General features: G+C 38.3%; 1 protein-coding gene across 9 annotated transcripts in view; it reads left to right on the forward strand.

Moving 5' to 3' along the window:
• TASP1 (taspase 1) overlaps positions 1 to 20,105 on the forward strand; it is a 249,810-nt gene that overhangs the window by 103,225 nt on the left and 126,480 nt on the right. For 7 of the 9 annotated variants that reach the window (XM_046679120.1, XM_046679121.1, XM_046679122.1 and 4 more), the window contains 2 exons: positions 2,822 to 2,941; positions 8,311 to 8,389. In XM_046679120.1, the coding sequence (XP_046535076.1) occupies positions 2,822 to 2,941; positions 8,311 to 8,389 (199 nt within the window). The remainder of the gene's footprint in view (positions 1 to 2,821; positions 2,942 to 8,310; positions 8,390 to 20,105) is intronic. The other 2 variants (XR_006891126.1, XM_046679124.1) reach the window with 1 other exon arrangement.

Below are 20,105 nucleotides of genomic sequence, written 5' to 3' on the forward strand. Positions count from 1 at the left end.
TTGCAAGCCCTTAGGAATATTTAGCTTAATTTGGAACAGGATTCTCTACTTTTTGCTTGATTTTTCATTTTTGAAAACGAAGTTACAGTGAATCCATCCATCTATAATCCTTTTGTATTTTTCTACACTAGTCTGGTTAGGCATAAGAGTTCTCATAGTTCATGATGTCCTGATTGAAATGCCAAGAGAATTGTTTTACAGATAATGTATATCATTGTGTATGTGTTATGCATCCTCTCAGTAAAATTTGTATTTTATAGAATGCTTGAATAGGATAAGTAGTCACAGTTAGTAGAAAAAGAACTAATAAAGAATACTGCTTCTTGACTTTTTTTGTTGTTGTTGAGGAAAGTTATTTTACAGTGTCTGTTTATTTGTATGAGAGTTGTCCATTTCTAAGAGAACCAGTATAAGATCAATACTTTAAAATACTTTTCGGTATGTTCATAGTGGTATGATCATGGTGATATGCTGCCAGCTGATAGTTGAACAGGATAGAACTTAATTTTTTTATGTTGATATAATGTTAGTTTTAGGTGGTTTAAGTTTCTCCTTCAGCAGATTTGTGCCTATAAAATTATTTGCTTCAGAATGAGTAGAGCAGACGTTTGGCTGATAATGATCCTGTGGGATGCTATCAGATCTTGTTTCTCAAAGTAGGGTCTGTGGACCAGCAACATCAGCATCAACATTACTGGGAGGTTGTTAGATGTACAGTCTTGACCAATCCCATATTACGTCATCAGAATCTGTATTTAAACAGATTCTCCAGATGATTTGTATGCACATAAAAGTTTGAGAAGCCCTCCTGTAGAAGATGCAAGCCTTGCATCTGGACAAGGAACAAACACTTCTCTATCTGAAGTTGCAAGGATGTAAGGATTTAGAAATCATTTCTTAGAATAATAAAACAAATGTTTACTTTAAAAGTACATTTCTGTTTAGGATTATCTGTCTTTTCTGGAATAAAATATGTCTAATGCATTTCTTTAATACTTTCATCTTATCTGCCAAAGAAGATAAACTTTGCTTTGTCCATACCAACTGAGCAAACCTGGTTATTGTTAAGTTTTCCCTAAGACAGTGGCATCCTCTGGATTTGCATAAAGTTGAATGTGGAGAAAAGGAGATGGGAGACTGACATTAGAGGAGGTCCTGACATTAGAATGGCATAATATGTATCAACACTTACTGGGCTTGTTTTTGTGAATCAGGGATGCAGCCATGCTTTATTTCCTCCCAATTACAGAATAAGTATGTCTGGAATGTCTGCTGTGTGCAAAATGAAACAGAGTGGATCAGACTTTTCCTCAGAGAGTTTATAGTCAGGTTAGGGAACTAGCCTTGAAAATCAGGCAGCCTGCCACCTGCAGAACTGTGGTATTCTGGCATATGGCCATGTGGATCCATGGGCTAGGCTTTCCCTCGCTGTGGTTAAAAGGGAGAGTAGGAATAGCACTCATTTCAGTCAGGTACACCTTTTCTATCAAAGTACGTACTGTCATAGTATATCAGTATATTTAAGGGGAATTAGAATTTAGAGAAGGAACCAAAGAAATGTAAATATCTACATGTGCCTTCTTCTAACAGACTTAATGTAGTATTTGTTGTGGAGTATTCTGCCTCTGAATTTTTCAGTTTGCTTAAGGAAAAAATCTTTTCTTTGCATTCTGTTTCCAGTATTTCAAAATTCCCTTCAATGTTGCTCAGCCTCTGACGTGGCCTTGAGAGCTCATGGACTTTTCTCGGGATTGCCTAAGTGTGGCATTTCAAAAATTGCTTAGCCAGGGATCCCTCAGTACAAATGAAGTCTTGCTCAGTAGTATAAGCATGATAAACCACACAGGAGGGAAAGCTGTCTTATTGAATCTGGGCTTGTGCCTGGCTCTTTTATGCATACTTGGATGTAAGGGCGTGGGTGAGAGTCTTGAGTTCTGGGGCACAGTTTTAAAACTAGTGACCTAAGTGTAAGAACACCACCATGACTGCTAATAACCTAAAGACTTACAGTAGCTCCTCTTTTTAATATATAAAAAATAGAGATATTTTTTCATGAAACTCTTTTCCTGCCTCCATTAATTCTGATTTTTATCCAGTAGTGTAAAGTTTATCTGTCTTGCTCAGGTGACCCAAAAATCTTCGAGGTAGAAGACAGCCACTTGTAGTTACTATATGTGAAATACCTTAAGTGTGTGGGATCTGGGACGAGACACAGAGATACAAAGATCCCTCCCAGGAGTGCAGAGTTTTCTGCCGTACAATTGGCAAGCACATTATTATCATAACAGAGAAAGGAACTCGCTATAAAGTTTCTCATAAGCAAGGAACTGTATAAGAAAGTAATAGCATAATATACTTCAAAATTTTAAATGCTATTCTTTTCATTTATTGTGCCGAATATATTACTTATAGAAATTTGTATATATTTTAAAAAAGGCTAATAGCAGCATTTATTGGTTCACTATGTCACACATCTTTTCCTCTACAAATTCTCAATCATGAATTTAATTCTTGAGATTAAGGAGTTACCGTGATATGCTCTAATTTATAATAAATCATTTTTTTTCTCCCTTAGGCTTATAATTAGAGAAAAGCAATGAGACACCTTTTGTTCAGGATTTTTCAGTGGAAAGTGCATTTTGACTTGAACAGAGTTTTAGTGATAACCTGATAATAGATAATTTTAGGAAATTGCTGAATGTTCCACTTAGGATTAGCTCAGATTTTGTTATGTCATGATTATATGGAAAAGTGCTATGTAGTCATATCAAATTGTCACATAGCATGCTTAGTGAATGCTCATGCCACTTTTGCTCTACAGGAGAATGACTCAGGCACTTTGGATACAGTGGGTGCTGTGGTTGTGGACCACGAAGGGAATGTTGCTGCTGCTGTCTCCAGTGGAGGCTTGGCCTTGAAACATCCAGGGAGAGTTGGACAGGTAAGTAATTATGGGGTTTTTGAACTAGTTTTTCAAGTTAGAACATGGATTTTTCTAGTTCACAACTTTTTAAACCAATAGAGACATTATTTTCTTTAGAAAAAATAAATGATAGCGTTTTTATTTAACATTTATGTAGTATAAATCATCAATCAAATACTTTTTCAAGATTTTTTTAAAAAACCCACGTATCTCATAGTGATAGGGTTCTTTCTGATCTTTGCAACTGGTAATCCTATGTTTGCTGCTTTCAACAGGCCAGGTACTGGCCTTGGCATTTAGTAGTCATTTCATAAATGTATGTTGATTTCCATTTTCTTTCTTTGTAAGTGTCATTCTTTTTAAAAGGAACAAGCACTACTGACTATATTGCTGCTTACTTTTTAGGTGGGAAAATCATTTTAGAGTTGCTTTTTATATTTCTTCCATTCAAGGAACAGTAACATTTTGACCCTCTAAATCCTTCCTCTGAGCATTTAAGCTATTTTATAGACTAACCAATATTTCACGTCACCAATACATGATACTACTTAAGAAATCTAGATATAAGGAGGATCTAATTTATGTGCAAGTTCACTTGCACATCTTGCACATCTTCTTCATCACCCCCCACCCCCCTCTAATCCAGTTTCTATACTGAGAATGAAATTTAACAATCCATTTGATTTAGTAAGCTTTCTGAGTATAAACCAATTTGGCTCATTACTCATGAGCTTAATAAATATTTGTTGAGTGAAAAAATAAATTGGACACCCTTATGGAGTCTGTTAAAGTAGTTGCAAGGGGTGTGTTTAAGCTCAGTATTTGGATCTCCTGTTAGATATGGAGCACTGCTTAGCATGCTCTGTGCTTTTTGTCTCTCACGTTTGAAGAAGAGTCAGTGTCACAATTACTTTGGACATGGTGGTTCGTCAGTACTTGGAGCAGAGTGATCTGATTCATGGAGGATGTTTTTGCAAAGCCACAAGTGATGTTCCCTGATCTGTCCTTTATTGTGGACAATCCACTTATAGTCCTGCGGAGGGAAGGAGCAGGGAAGAATAATTAATTTTGTGCTGTTCTTTGCCTACCGTACAAGGGGATTCATAGGGAATGATTACTCAACATGTGTGCAATGCTTTGAACTCATTGTAAAAAGCCTTCGTCTGGTCATGGTATTTTTCCACATTATAAAGCCCTGTGTATTTGTCAAGTTTGGAATAAGAAAACCAAGCTTGGCGTATCAGATTTGGATGCCTTGGTGGAGAAGGAGAGAGAAAAGCCAGCAGAGCTGCCTTCCTTTCATTGCAATTCCCATGACTTTCTCACTGTTTTTTGTTTGTTTTGGTTAGCAAAATAGCAACAACAGAACCAAGGATAGTTCTGGACTATGTTAGCAGGATATTACGTAGAATAATCTTGAAGCCATTCTGTCACTGCACACGGGACTGTCCTGGAGAAAGAAATGCTTATGTAAAACTTACATGTTGATTTGCCCCACTTGGCTAGTTTATGAATATACAGTTTGTGAGAGCTGAAAAATCGGGAAAGGGTGTGGAAGGAGTAAGGTATTTACAGGAAGATGCAGTTGCTTAATTGGATTATATTGCTTGGATAGAGGAGATGTAATTAGCTTGGAAATATGTAAGCATCAGAGAGGTAAAGAATCAGTCTTGACAATCAGTACTGTGTGAAACAAAGTACACAAGCAAATTATTTAAAAAACGCCAAGACTATTTTTCTTAATGTGCTAAAACTAGATACTTTTAGATACATTTTAAATGCACAAATGAACTGTTTAAAAATTTTAGCATATTACTCTGCTATAGATATATGATAATAGTTCAGATGGTGAAATGGCAATTTGAATTAGAACTTATTTACTTCTTTAGCTTACCATAATAATTAGAATTTACAGCTGGGACATGGGAAAGGAATTATTTTATTCCACTACCACCCTCCGCCAACAGGTAGTTGATTTTAGTGGTTAAGAGTGTGGGCTTTGGGCGGCTGGACTGGTGGCGTAGCAGTTAAGTTCGCATGCTGTGCTTCGGTGGCCTGGGGTTTGCCCATTCAGATACCAGGCACAGACCTAAGCACTGCTTAGCAAGCCATGCTGTGGCAGGAGTACTACATATAAAATAGAGGAAGAAGGGCACAGATGTTAACTCAGGGCTTATCTCCCCGCAACGCCCTGTGGCTGCCCCCCCCCCCCCCCGCCCCCCGCCACACACATACACACACACACACACACAAAGGAGTGTGGACTTTGGGTTCAAGCAAACCATTATTCTAATCCCATCTCCCCTCTTACAAGTTCCCTTCCTATGGATGAGTTATTCAGTGTTTTTAAGCTATACTTTCCACAATTATAAAATGGGGATAAATAGCTACCTTACAAAATTCTAGAAGATCAAATGACAAAATGTATTTAAGTTGCTTATCATAGTCCCCTGTAATAACAGCCATAGCTACTGTTTATTAATCGTTTGCTATGTGCAATGGGTGTGTTAATTCCCATGATCCTATAACACTAAGAGGTAGGTGTTTTTATTATCCTCATTTTACAAAAGAGGAAACTAAGACCCAGAGAAGAATAAATAATAATAGTATCCACTTATATGACCTACTTTTACTACATGATAATAGCTTTAATAAAATTTTATTACTAAAAAGGAAACTTTTTTGGTTGATGATGTTTTTGTTTTTTAAGGCCTGCTTAACGTTGTTTTATATATATATATATATATATATGTATTTTTTATGAGGAAGATTGTCCCTGAGGTAACAACTGTGCCAGTCTTCCTCTATTTTATGTGGGATACTGCCACAGCATGGCTTGACACGTGGTGCTAGGTCCACACCCGGGATCTGAACCTGCAAACCCTGGGCTGCCAAAGCAGAGCAGGCAAACTTAACCACTATGCCTCTGGGCCGACCCCCAAGGGTGTTATATTTTATCCAAAGAATTGGATAAGAGAGGGACAATCTCTGATTCTTTCTTTTATCTTACCTGTCACATCTCAGCCCAACCAATTTTAGAAGGTTAAAAAGGAAGAGACAACTTTAGGTTATGGAATTGAGGAGAGGTATAGCATAAAGGGAATTTGCTTAGAAGATAGAAGAATAAGAATAAATGTTCTTTCTTTTCTAGAAGGAGATGTCCTCCACTGGGTTTCTAAGAAGTGTCCTTGTGGCCTTATTTACCATTTTTAGGGTGTAGGCTCCTGGTCAAGATAATTGTGGAGAATGGAAAGGAAAGTGGGCTAATATCCTGGGTTTTCATTGAAGGAAGAACAGGCCCTTTTACTGAAGTTGCGTGTTCTGTGAGGCTTTGGCTAACCCAGCACCTGTCCCAGGTAGTAGTAGTTGAATGGCTTATCTTACAAGTCTTCCAATTTTATTCTGAAATCCATATACTGAATCACTTCTGACTTCTGTAGGGCTTTCAGTTGTCACTCTGACCCAGCAGTCTTGTGTATTTTAGAAGTGTGATGTTTTCAAAGGCCGTAATAGATTTTCTTCTGTCTGCCGTGTTGAGAGTGTTGTTTTCAGTTCTTGGTTCTACTTTTAAGAGAACTTTCATCACTGGCAACTGGGGATGGTGACTGTGGATCACATGCACACTGGAGACTTCATTGCCAGTCATCCTGGACTCTGGATTATTTCTCAAGGAGAGTGATCAGGGGAGTGGGGTAGATGTGTGCATCTCAGAGTCTTGAGGAACAGTTCAAAAATCTAGGATGTTATGAGTGAGAAGAGAGTAACCAGGGCACTAGGGTAGCTGTTTTAAAAAATTTGGAGGACTTTAGGGGGAGGTTAAAGTATTTCCAGAAGGTAGAACAAGAGAGTGGAAGTTATGATAAAACAGATATTCTGTAAAGCAGTCTAAGGAAGAACTTTCATCCAATGGAAAGTGTCCAAAAGGGGAATATGTTCCCACGTGAGGCAGTGAGGTTCTTAGTATCAGAAGTGCCTGGGATATTTTATGGAGATTCCTGCTCTGGGTAGAATACTGCAGCAATGAATTCTGAAGTCCTTATGAAAAAGAATAGAATACTGCAGAAAGCTGAAGCCTGTCTGGTCACCATTCCCCGTAGGTATTAGCTTCTTCCCCTAGTCCTCAGAAGTGAGCTCCTAGGAAATAACAATACTGTTTTATGGGAGTATGTTTTTTCTTCATAAATCATACTGAATACTAAATGTATTGTTGCAGTTTGCCTTTTTTGTTTTTTCTTTTTTACTCAACGATATGTTTTGGAGATCTTTCTGTATTAGTTGCTAAAAATCTTTTTTGAAAATTTAGGGGTTTCTTTTGAACTTTTGCCATGAATTCCACATATTGCTATGCCAACATTTAGTCATGTCTTTACTGATTGACATTTATATTGTTTTCAGTTCTTCATTCTTACCAAACATGTGGTAATGAACATTCTTGAGCATGCCTCCTTGTATTTCTCTATGATAGCTATCTAAGGGGTTTTCTAATTCTGGTTCTAACTAAGGAGTGGAAAAGTTATCAGTTGTGATCCCCTTCCTGATGGCAGAGATGTCATTGTGGATACTGAAGAGATGAATCCAGACATTCTGGGTGGCATTGTTGGAAACAAAACAAGAATGATTCTCATATTCTTTTATTAAACCATAGTAGGTTATTGTGTTCCTTATTGGTTTCAGATTTATAAGTCTGCTCCACCACCTCATAAAGCAATTAGCTTGAACGGGCCTTTTTGCCTCCTTTCTTTACATCTGGCAGAATCTAGCACAATGGTGAGCATATACTGGGCTCTTTGGTACACAACTGTTTGCACTTCCTATTGGGCCACCCAAGAGAGGCATGGAAAAGGCCTTCCTAAAGCAGAGTTTTCTAGAGTATAGAGGACCACCTGCGTCCCAGTCCCCTGGGGCCCTGTTTAATGATGCCAATTCCTGGGCCAACTGGCAGACCACTGACTCAGATTATGTGGGAACCAAAGTTCCTATCACCAAGGTCCCCAAGCAATTTGACATACACCTAGTTTGGGAAGCACTATTTTAAGGCAGCCACAATGATTTCAAGGGGCCAGAGGAGCAGCTAGCTGACAAACTACAGTAGGGGGAGGGTTTTTCAAGGAAGGAAAAGAATTGCTGATGAGACTCTAAGAAACTTTCTTTTGCTATTTCCTGAAAATGTTTGTCAGATTAGTACAATAGCTAAAAATATAGTTTTGAGTGTTAGAACCATTGTTTGTGTAGGTCTTAGGCAACCTCTGGTATTATTGCCCAGTTGATATACATCATTATTAAACCAGGCTTTATTAGAAGGGTATGATTTTCTCTTCTGTTGAAAGCTAGTAATTACATATACTATTTATGAAATATTATATTTATCTGATTTCTTTTTTTCCCAGGCTGCTCTTTATGGATGTGGCTGCTGGGCTGAAAATACTGGAGCTCATAATCCCTACTCCACAGCTGTGAGTACCTCAGGTATTTGCTGCTTTCATGACCATTTTTCATAAGCTTCTCATTTTTCTTCAGCCTTGTAGGTCATTTAATGATTGAAAACAATATTTTTATGTAAACATAAAGCATGTTTTAAGATACTGCATAGATAAGAGCTTTGATGCATAAAAGATCTTTGATATTTGGGAGGTTTTAAGGATTGTTTCACAATGTAAGTGTCACGGTGTAAATGCTTTGTTAACATTTTCAATACAGCTCTGGAGTTAACTATAACTTAATAGGTTTTTTATGGATTTTTTTCTCTTATGACTCATGATAGTGCCAAATTTAGATCATAAAAGATATAAAAGTAGCAAGGCATTTCAAAAACTAGGAGATAGTCTCTTGAGTAAAATGTTGACATAAAACCTAGAAGGTGTATTTCAAAATATAGAGTTTATGACATCTACTCCTCTAACTACGGTTTTAATAAAATGTAGATATTCTTTTTGTATCTGTATTGGAAAAGTCATTATCATTTAGAAATGAGTGTGTGTGTGTGTGTGTGTGTGTGTGTGTTGAGGGGAGTAGATTTTAATGGGCAGAATGGTTCTTGTCTAGATCCAGGTTTTCACATGCTTGTGCCAGATGTTACTTGAAGCCTTTTCTCTTAATGTAGTGATACGCATGGTTGACAAAATAGTACTAGTTCATCCTCTTTGCCATATTCTCTCTCAAGTGAGTCCTAGGCCTTTCCCCCCATATCCTCTGCTTAATCAGGAGGGTGGATGGATATGTTTGCCTTTCCATCCTTTCTCTGTTCAATTTCTTGCCACATTGGTTTCTGTCCTGCCGTAATAAAAAACGACCCAATTCATTAGCCCTCTTCTCCTGCTTACTCTTGACTCTTTCTGTGATCTCTGATGCAGGTGGCTCTTTCTTTCTGTCTTTAGCGTGGATCCTGAAACTCTCTGGTTAGTCCTGCTCCTCTGACCTACTCCGTCTTCACCTTCTTCACAGACTCTTCCATTGCTAACAACCCCAGGTTTGGGCCTCTGGTGGCTTTTCTTCATCTCACTCTATGCTCTTTTTTGGTGATTTGGTGTTAATGCTGGTCTCATATTTTCAGTAGTTCTCTCTTAGGTTATTGGCTTCCATGTCTGTCTCTACTCTGGACTTTTCTCTTGAGATCCACATGAGTCCTTTCTGACTTCCTGTTGAACATGTCCCTATGGTTTCATGTATGCACATCAGATCCAGCAGGCTCAACCAAACACCTTATTCCTTATTCCCATCCTGTGGCCTTCTTTCTCCTTTATTTTCCTATCTCTTTTATTGCCATCACTATCCTATTCTTTGCTCAGAATTGAAATCTTGGTACCATTCTCATATTTGTCACTTCTTTCCATTTCTACTGACTCTGTTATTTCAGACCCATATTCTCCTGTCTGCCTATTATAGCAGCCTTCTGACCTAGATCCCTTTCTTGCATCAGTGAACAAATATGATTGTGAGCCACTGGCTTATTAGGTGAGGTCTAAACATGAATTAATGTTGAATCTAAACCATACTGATATAATTGGCAAAAATTGTTTTTCAGCCTTTCATTTTTGAAGAGAAGAGCATAGTGTAATAATATGACAATTTTTAATTTAATATTGGTAGCATGTGAAAATCTTTACACATTATATTTAGGAATTAGCTTCTGCATATAATTAAGTATGGCCTTATGTCTATGGAAAACTGTGTCATTTGAACAAACCAAAGTCTAAAATGATAATTCACTGTTTCATTTTTATTTTCACAGGGAAGTGTTGGTTTCATGTGTTGTGTTGATTTTATTTTTGATCAATATGCTGTTCAGTGAGTTGGTTTGTTGTTTTTTAAATTAAATGTTACTCTCATGTTTCAGTGTTAGGAGATCTAGGTTCTACTTTAAGCTGAAATCCTGAGAGCTTGCCTGACTCTGTCACTTTGGAAAAGAAGTTCAATCTCCTTGGGATTTTCCACCCTCCTCCTTTTTTAAATTGGTGATGTGGAAGTTGGAATAAGAACACACTTCATAGATTTGATTGTATTAAGTAGAATGCAGTGAGTGGGTAAAGCTAAAATTGTAAAATTAAAGTCGTCTTCTCTTCCCCTTGATTATTTCTTCCTTTGGCCATCTTGTGTCAATTGAAGATAGTTTCATATGACTAAAGATAACTTTAGGTTTCCAGTTTATGACATCCGGTATAAGTTTTTAACTTGGATGCTTAGCTTGTCATGTTACATCCTTCCTAAATTAAAGGAGTAACCATCATCAGCCCACCAAACCTGAGAATAATAGAGCAAGTCTCCAGTTCCTTCCATCTCTGGGACTCTGTATAATTGCTTCACCCTTGTTTCTCCTGGGGCTGTTGCTTTGAGGTTGACAATGGAAACACTTGGCAGAGTTGGCTGACCAAGTCAGAAGAAAGGTGGAGCATGGAATTTTGCAATTGTTTGACCAAAATAAAAAAGACTTGTGCCTTAGGCTGTTGCAAAAAATTCAGAGCTTGGCCTACTTTTAGGTTTATAGTTCTTGGAAGGTGATAATTGAAAGGCAGAGGGAAGATAGTTATGGTTAGGGTAGGGCTCTCCCAAGGCCAGACAGGCGATTTGGTCATTAGCCTGAGGGATAAACTCCAGCATCTTGTTCCCATCTCTGGGTAGGGAGGAATGAGTGGGGAGTGGGGAAGAGGGTAGGGTGGGAGGAGCTGACCTTGCAAACTCTAACTAATGTTCTGACATCTTGGAAATTTGCCTTGTTAGGGAGGGAGAAGAGTATATACCTGGGTTCTTGTTCAGACTCTTCTGCTAACTGGCTGTGACCCTGGCAAGGGGTTATTTGTATAACAGGAATAATATCTACCTTAATATCTGTGAGGATTGCATGAATTGGCATATGGAAGGTACTTAGCACACTTCTTGGCCCAGGGTAATGGCTCAATACTTAACATATTTCATTGTATCTAAGCCACTATCTTTTATAAGATACACCATTTAAAAAAAATTAGTTGAGGGCCGGCCCTGTGGCCAAGTGGTTAAGTTCCCATGTTCTGCTTCAGTGGCCCAGGGTTTCACCAGTTCGGATCCTGGGCTCGGACATGGCACCGCTCATCAGGCCATGCTGAGGCGGCGTCTCACATGCCACAACTAGAAGGACCCACAACTAAAAATATGCAACTATGTACTGGGGGGATTTGGGGAGAAAAAACAGGAAAAAAAAAAAAAAAGACTGGCAACAGTTGTTAGCTCAGGTGCCAATCTTAAAAAAAAAAATTAGTTGATTCATATTTTTTTATTGTCGTAAGAACACTTAACATGAGATCTTTGTTCTTAACAAATTTTTAAATGTATAATACAGTATTGTTAACTATAGGCACAATCTTGTACAGCAGATCTCTGGAACTTATTCATCTTGCATAACTGAAACTTTATGAATTTTGGATAGAACCCCCACCTTTTCCCTCTTTCCTAGCCCCTGGCAGTCACCACTCTCTCCTTCTATGAGTTTGACTATTTTAGATACCTGGTGTAAGTGGAATTACGCAGTGTCTGTCCTTCTGTGACTGGCTTATTTTACTTACCATAATGTCTTCAAGGTCCATCCATGTTGTCGTATATGGCAAGATTTCCTTCTTTTTTAAGGCTGAATAATATTCAATTATATGTATATACCACATTTTCTTTATTTACTCATATGTCAAAGGACATTTAGGTTGTTTCTACATCTTGGCTATTGTGAATAACGATGTAATGAATGTGGGGGTATAGATATCTCTTCGAGACCCTTATTTCAATTCTGGATAAAATACCCAGAAGTAGAATTGCTAGATCAAATGATAGTCCTATTTTTAATTTTTTGAGGAACCTACATGCTGTTTTCCATAGCAGCTGCACCATTTTACATTCCCACCAACAGTGTACAAGGGTTCAAATATCTCTGCATTCTCACCTACGCTTGTCATTTCTTGTCTATTTGGTAATAGCCATTCTAACAGCTGTGAGGTGATATCTCATTGTAATTTTGATTTGCATTTCCTTGATGATTAGTGATGTTGAGCACCTTTTCATGTGCCTGTTGGCCATTTGTATGTCTTCTTTGGAGAAATATCTGTTCAAATCCTTTGTCCATGTTTTAATCTTGCTATTTGTTTCTTTGCTGTTGAGTTGGAGGAGTTCCTTATATATTTTGGATATTAACCCCTTATTAGATACATGATTTGCATATATTTTCTCCCATCCTGTAGATTGCCTTTTCATTTGTTGATTATTTCCTTTGCTGTACAGAAACTCTTTAAGAGTTTGATATAGTCCTGCTTGTCTATTTTTGCTTTTGTTGCCTGTACATTTAGTGTCATATCCAAGAAGAAAAGACACCAATAAGATACATACACTAAGGGAAAAAAACCACTGCCAATTATAGTATGACACACTGCTTTCTTATCACTTATAACATGGTTCTTGCTTCATAAGAAAATATAGAATTTGGGGGTATTCCTCCAACAGGAAATATTTGCTTCACTGATAAAAATGTCATGCCCATTGTTGTTTCCATACCTTCTTATGTATACAATCACTTTTTGTTGCAATTCTGTATCATACTGTAATCCTTTTGAACATATCTTCAGTGGCAGTTAAACTCAACACATGTCTTTTCAACATGGCACATAACTCAACCGAAGGGTCAACAAATGGGAACAGCTTACCTAGAGGCAGTGGTGGCTGTGTCACAACTGCAGCATGGAGGATAGCTAGGGGAGGATGCTGTCATTTATAATGCACATCTTGATTTCAGAAAATTTAAAATGTGGAAAAAGGTGTACTTTAGAATTGATAAACTCTGTTAAAATCTTTCTTAGTCTTAGCTTTTTTGTGAAAATAAATAATTTGTTTCAAGCTTTCTTTAAGTGGTGACATAAGTTCTTTAGGAAAGGGGGTCTGTGGGTATATCTGTGTCTCCTGAGTGCCTGGTACAAGGCCTTGCACTTCGTAAGCACTTAATAGACAGGTTAGAATTGAGAAATGTCTGTGTATAGACAACAATATTGTATTATAATCATCAAACTTGCTGAGAGACTAGAACTTAATTATCCAAACCACTGAAAAGAAAGGATAATTATATAACATGATAGAGGTGCTAATTATTGCCACAATGGCCATCATATTACAATATATAAATGCATGAAATTAACATATACCCCTTAAATTTACACAATGTTATATGTCAAATATATTTCAATAAAAAAGAGAAATGTTTATATGATTCCTTTCCCTCCTAGAAGGATGTTTGTCTTTTCATAAAAATTGTTCACCTTGACACATGAAAAGATGCTCATCATCAGTAACCATCAGGGAAATGCAAATCAAAACTACACCAAGATATCGTCTTACACCCATTAGGAGGGCAAAAATAACCAAAACAAAAAGTGACAAATGTTGGAGAGGTTGTGGAGAAAAAGGAACCCTTATACACTGCTGGTGGGAATGCAAACTGGTGCAGCCACTATGGAAAACAGTATGGAGATTTCTCAAAAAATTAAAAATAGAAATACCATATGACCGAGGCATCCCACTACTGGGTATCTATCCAAAGAACTTGAAATCAGCAATTCCAGAAGTCCCATGCACCCCTATGTTCATTGCAGCATTATTTACAATAGCCAAGATGTGGAAGCAACTTAAGTGCCCATCAACTGATGATTGGATAAAGAAGATATGGTATATATATACAATGGAATACTACTCAGCCATAAAGAAGATAAAATCGTCCCATTCACAACAACATGGATGAACCTTGAGGGTATTATGTTAAGTGAAATAAGCCAGATAGAGAAAGGCAATCTCTGTATGACTCCACTCATATGTGGAAGTTAAACATGTAGACAAAGAGAACAGATTAGTGGTTACCAGGGGAAAGGGGGGGTAGGGGGTGGGCACAAAGGATGAAGTGGTGCACCACCAACATGACTGACAAACAATAATGTACAATTGAAATTTCACAAGATTGTAAACTATCATAACCTTAATAAAAAGTAAAAAAAAAAAATTGTTCACCTTGGAATTTCGTTAAATAGTATTTTAAAATTTAATGTAATTTGCCCAAATGAGAATCATACACAATTTTAAAGTAACACATCAGAGGCACAATGTAAGATATATCTGTGGTCTCTCTCTGGCTATGGAAAGGAAGAGCAGATTGAGGATTAGAAGATCAGAAGGGGGAAGAATGCAGGAGATTAAGTTTATGATCTGATTGACCTTAACATTGGTCTTCTGCTACTTGTATGTGCAGTCTGTTTATTTCTTAAAGAGAAATAGTGAGTCCTGGGCTTATATGGCAGCTGACTGGACATCATGAGACATAGGCTTCAGTCCCTCTTCCTTAAAGTGTTCTGGCATGAAGAGAGATCTGCTGCCTGTTTTCTGATATGAGGCTCAGTGATTTCTGATTTTGTAGGTTCTTTGATTTTCTAGGTCTTGGCTCTGGGTAGTCCTAGAAACCTGAGGGGTAATGAATGTGTGGCCATGACTTGCCAGGAGTAGGTTCTAAGGTAGATGGTATGAAAAATGCAAAGAATGAGAACAGGCTTCTGCCTTAATATTTCTGAGTTAGTAATTGGAGTCTCTTCCTCAAGGGCTGGGAACTATGTCACTCCTTGGTTCTTCAACCTAATGATCAGCCACAGGCAAACCTCTCCATGGGAGATTGTCTAATGAGCCTGTGCTGCAAACCTCCTTCCCTGGGACCTTTGTCAGGAGGGCACAAGGCAGCCTTCCCTGTGAGAGTGGAGTTGCATGACAGAAGAGCCAGTGGGAGACCATTGCTGAGACATCTACATGTGTCATGTGGTCATTGTTCTCTGGGGGCCCAGAAGGGTTGGAGAGGCAGGCAGGAATCCATGCTTCTGCTTTCTTTTTAAGAGTAGCTTTTATTTCTCTTTAGTACTCTCTCTCTGTCAGCATGTCCAAATACGAACTCTTGATCTTGCCTTCCCCTCTCCCACCTGCTTTTCTTGTAATCTTTTGCACACAGCTAATGGCAATTCAAGCCTGCCATTGGCTCAGGCTGAAATCTTGGAGTTATGCTTGACTCTCTTTTCTTTTATATCTCACCCACATCCAATCCAACAGCAAATCCTGTCTACTCTCCTCTCTAAATATATTTAAAATCTGACCCCTTCTTAGCACCTCCACTACTATCAATGGATTCAAAGTGCTGTCATCTCTAATCTGGATTATTACAGTAGCCCCCTAGCTGGCCCCTTGGTTTTTGTTCTTTTTCCCCTTTGTTCAGTTCTCAAAACAGGATTTGGTGTTCAAACCTCTCAAATCATGTGTCATATCTCTTCTTTGAACTGTCCAACTGCTTCCCATCTTACTCAAAGGAAAAGCCAAAGTCCTTACGAAGGGCCTACGAGGCCTTATACGAGATGCTCTCCACTTTGTTCTTGGACCTCAACTCTCGCTTTTCCTCCTTTGCTCATTCAGTTTCAGCTACATTGGGCACTTTGTTGTACTTCAAACATGCCAGTCACTGTCCCGCCTTAGGACCTTTGCCCAAGTTGCTTCCTTCTCCTGTAGCTCTCTACCCTCAGTATGTTAAGCCCTGGCCTCCGACCTCATCAGCATTGTATTCAGATAATTCAGCTTCTCCCTGAGATCTTCCCTGACCACCCTATTTAAACATGTAAATCTTTCCTCAGCTAACATTCCTTCTACCCCTTCCATATTTTATGTTTTCCCAAAGAATGTATCATTGTCTAACATCTTATATCTTTTATCAATTTATTTTATCTTTATTTTCTACTCTACTGTGAAACTCTATGAATATTGGGATTTTCATCAGCTTTCTCCACTGATGTGAGAATGATGTTCATCAGATATAAACTCTGATATTTCTTAAGTGAATTGATGTGAATTAGCAAATAAATATATTGGGGTCGTGTCTTAGTCATCCTGGGCTGCTATAACAAAATACCATAGGCTGTGTGGCTTAAACAACAGACATTTATTTCTCACAGTTCTAGAGGCTAGTGAGTCTGAGATCATGGTTCTTGGTGAGCGCTCTCTTTCTGGCTTGCAGATGGCTGCCTTTTTGCTGTGTCCTCACATGGCAGAGAGAAAGGGAGAGAGCTATGGTCTGTCTTCCTCTTCTTATAAGGCCACTAATTCCATCGTGGAGACCCCACTCTCATGACCTCATCTAACCCTAATTATCTCCCCAAAGATACCATCACATTGGGGGTTAGGACTTCAACATATGAATTTGTTGGAGGGCGGGCACAAACATTCAGTCCATAACAGGTAGAGTGAGCTAGGTCAAGCCCAGATGAGTCAGGGCTGAGAAGGAAGGTAAAGGAAGGGTTGGGAGTGGTGTATTCTGATGAGAACAGAAGATATCTGAGGAAGAGGGGTGAGTGCAAGGTGTGTGGAGCTTAATTTGGTATATTATGTGCTGATCTCTAAATGGCCTTGGCTAAGTATTTAAATTTTCTTTTGTATAAAATGGGGACCCTTTTGAGGAGGGAGATGCTCATTCTTTTGGAAGACAGAAAGGCCTTTCATCTCTGAGATTACTCTGGACATGAGAGACAAAATTGGTGAAGGAGTTAAATATATAGGTATTTGTTCTACTGGGGGGAATCCCGACTCCTTAGCCTACTCTGGTTCATTTATCTGCCATATTAAGCACTACTGTTTCTCACTTATGTGACTGACACTGTGGCTTCTCAGAAGCTTCTTGTTCTTATGAAATAATAAACTTCCATAATCTTGTCACACTCAACAAGATTCTTAGAGGGCTCAGGGTAATGAGCAGCCACTTAAGCTGAAATAGTTTGGGATATAATTTGTAGGGTTGGGAATAATACCATGAGAAATCTTTTTGTGAATTATGATTTCTAGATGTGAGCATAGATAAAACCCTAACATTTGTAAACATCATCATCTTAAAAGCACTTGACTCTTTGAAATGTTTGGTTAGTAGGAGTGGGGAAGAAATATTGTTCATTTACAGATAACAGAATATATAAACTATGAGCACATTTCCAAGAATTAAAGTAATTGTCTGAGATGGGAATGCTATTCTGAAATTGTTACTTACTCTAATTAGGTCACTTCATATCTGATGAACTATTAATATATTACTTCATGCTTTTTACATAACTAAAGTCACTGATGGTTCAAAATAAAGTGGAATTCTGAATAATGCTAGGTTATTTCCTGGGAAACCAGTTCAGTGTGACAGCTTTGGTTATCATGTATCTTAGAGGTTTTAAATGAGTGGGTTTTTTCCTGATTGTGAAATAGCACGTGCTCATTGAAAACAATTTGGAAAACGAAACTGATAATTTTGCCATCCTGTGACAGTGTGTTAATTTTTTTGGTAGATAAAACAAAAACAGCAATACTAGTTAGCTTCTATTATGCTTTGTCCATTTAATATTGTATAATGGACATTTTTATGTATCGTTAAATATTCTTCAAAACATAATTTTAAAGAATAGGAAGGATGTCTTTTCATGCATACATGAGTTCAGGTATTTTACTCTTGTGTAAGATTACTTGTAGTTGCTCTTATGCTATAAAATAACAGCTATTTTAGAGGCTCTTATCCTGTGCTCTAGTCTGCATATGGTAAAAGAGAAGTAAAGACAGTCCCTGTCCTCAAAGGGCATAAAATATGGCTTTACTTGATAATATAGGGAAATTTCTTGCCCAAATAAAAATATCTTGAAATATTGGCTTGCTAGCCCTGAATGAGGCTCTGCTGCATCCATTTACCTAAGGAACGTACACCGCAGCGCCTGCCTGAGGGTCACTTGCAGGCACCATGGTGCACCTGACGGCTTGACTGCTGTTGCAGCCGTTAGTACATCTCCCTTCCTGCCATACAGCCTCTCTCCAAAGTCCCACCAAAACCAGTTGCCTTTAAGCTTAACACCACCCACCCTACTCATATACTCACTGAAATGTCTCCAGCACCCCAGGAGAACTCAGGACATCATGAAGAAAAGTAAATCTTTCTCTGAAAGAGATTGTAGACTTGGGTTATAGTGGGTCAAGTGAGCCCCAAAATGTTCTGATGTTTGTACTTTCTCAGATTTTTCCCCCCAGATACTTATTTTTCACTGTTTTGTTGTTGTTTTGTGAAAGAGCAGAACTCTAATTTTAAAATATGAGGTGAAGAAATGGTAGAAACAGAAGCATAAGATCAAGTGATGGGTTAAAATGCCAATGCTATGATCCTTAATGTAATTCTCTCTTTGATTGTTCTCACTTGAAAGAATGCCTTTTCCTTCCTATTGTCGAGTACTACCTGCTGTCAGTTGGAGAGGGAGTAAGTTGAGCAACTTGTCAAAGACTTTCTAGGCTCCTTTCATATGGTTTGCAGAAACAGAGCTGGATTTTCATTTCTTCTTTCATTCAACAGGAGTCCCTTTCATGTTTGAAAATTGAAAACGCGTGTTTTTCAGTGTGGAGCGAGGACGTGTGTGCCCTCTGGCACACCTGTTTCTAATTTCCTGACTTGAAAGCATAACCCATCAAAAGGAGCAGAAAAACAATTTCTTTCTGACACGCTGCTTCGTGTTCCTTACTGGACTGAAGGCCTTCGTGGCTTTGCCATCTTGGTTCCCTCTGTAGAAGGTTCTTGTTAGAGGCAGAGTTCACTCAGTACAAGTGGTGCCTTTTATAGCGTAGGGCTGTTTTTGGTATTATTTTGTGGTGGTGGTGGTGCTTCTTTTTAGCTCAGGAAATTTACTTGAAATAAGATTTATTTAAAAAAATAGAAAGGTCTTAAAAACTTTTAAATATTTAGCTGGGCAGTGTATGTTGGAAGGGTCTATGTAAGCTGATCAGTGAGCTGATTGGCTAGGAATAGGGTTTGCTTGAGCATACTATTGTTTTAATTCCAGAGCACTGTTTAACATAAATCAAATATTTCCAACGCATTACTTCAGATTTGTGTGTACTTTAAAGTCTTGCCAGCTTAAATGACTGTGAGGCACAATATGTTGACTTTGAGTTTTGTAAATTGATAATTTGTTGCTGTGAAAGTTGTACACGGTATAACTCATCACTTTCTGCAGGTACTTAGTATGTCTGATGTTGGCAAGCTGTTATGAAAAAAATGATGCCCAGGGAATTCAGGGCTTTGGCTCTCAGATGCTTGAAATGTGGATCTTTGGTTCCTCTTGAGGTTTCCCTGGATATTTTCAGTGTAAGGTACCTGGTCCTTTAGACACAAACTTTGGTTTATGCTTCCTATTTCTGAGAGTTATTTGGGATAGTAATGGTGTATCTCCAGAAACAGTTTCTCAGGCTCTTTTTTTTTAACACCTACTCTTTTCACAGTTTGGTATGTGTGAATCACCTGTTAAAATGCTGATTACGATCCAGTGGGTCTGGGAGGGGCCTAGGATTCTGCATTTTTCGCAAGCTCCCAGGTGATGCCAGTGCTGCTGGTCCATAGATCATACGTTAAGTAGCAAGACAACATTTCATTGGGCAAAGTGGTGCTGTCCCCTAGCTGTGTCTTGCCTATAACACTCATCCCATACAATTTACCAGTCTCTGCTCCCATTGTGTTTTGGTGGATCTAAACCTAAGGAGATCTAGGATATATCCTTGACCCTAGATATCCCTGAGTGTGTTAACAGATAGTCTAACAAGTGACATATGGACCTATATGGATAGAGACCACTGAGACATGATCGTTTTGCTGGCAGAAATG

The sequence above is a fragment of the Equus quagga genome, chromosome 12 (genome assembly GCF_021613505.1).
Source record: "Equus quagga isolate Etosha38 chromosome 12, UCLA_HA_Equagga_1.0, whole genome shotgun sequence".
NCBI classification, from domain to species: Eukaryota; Metazoa; Chordata; class Mammalia; order Perissodactyla; family Equidae; genus Equus; species Equus quagga.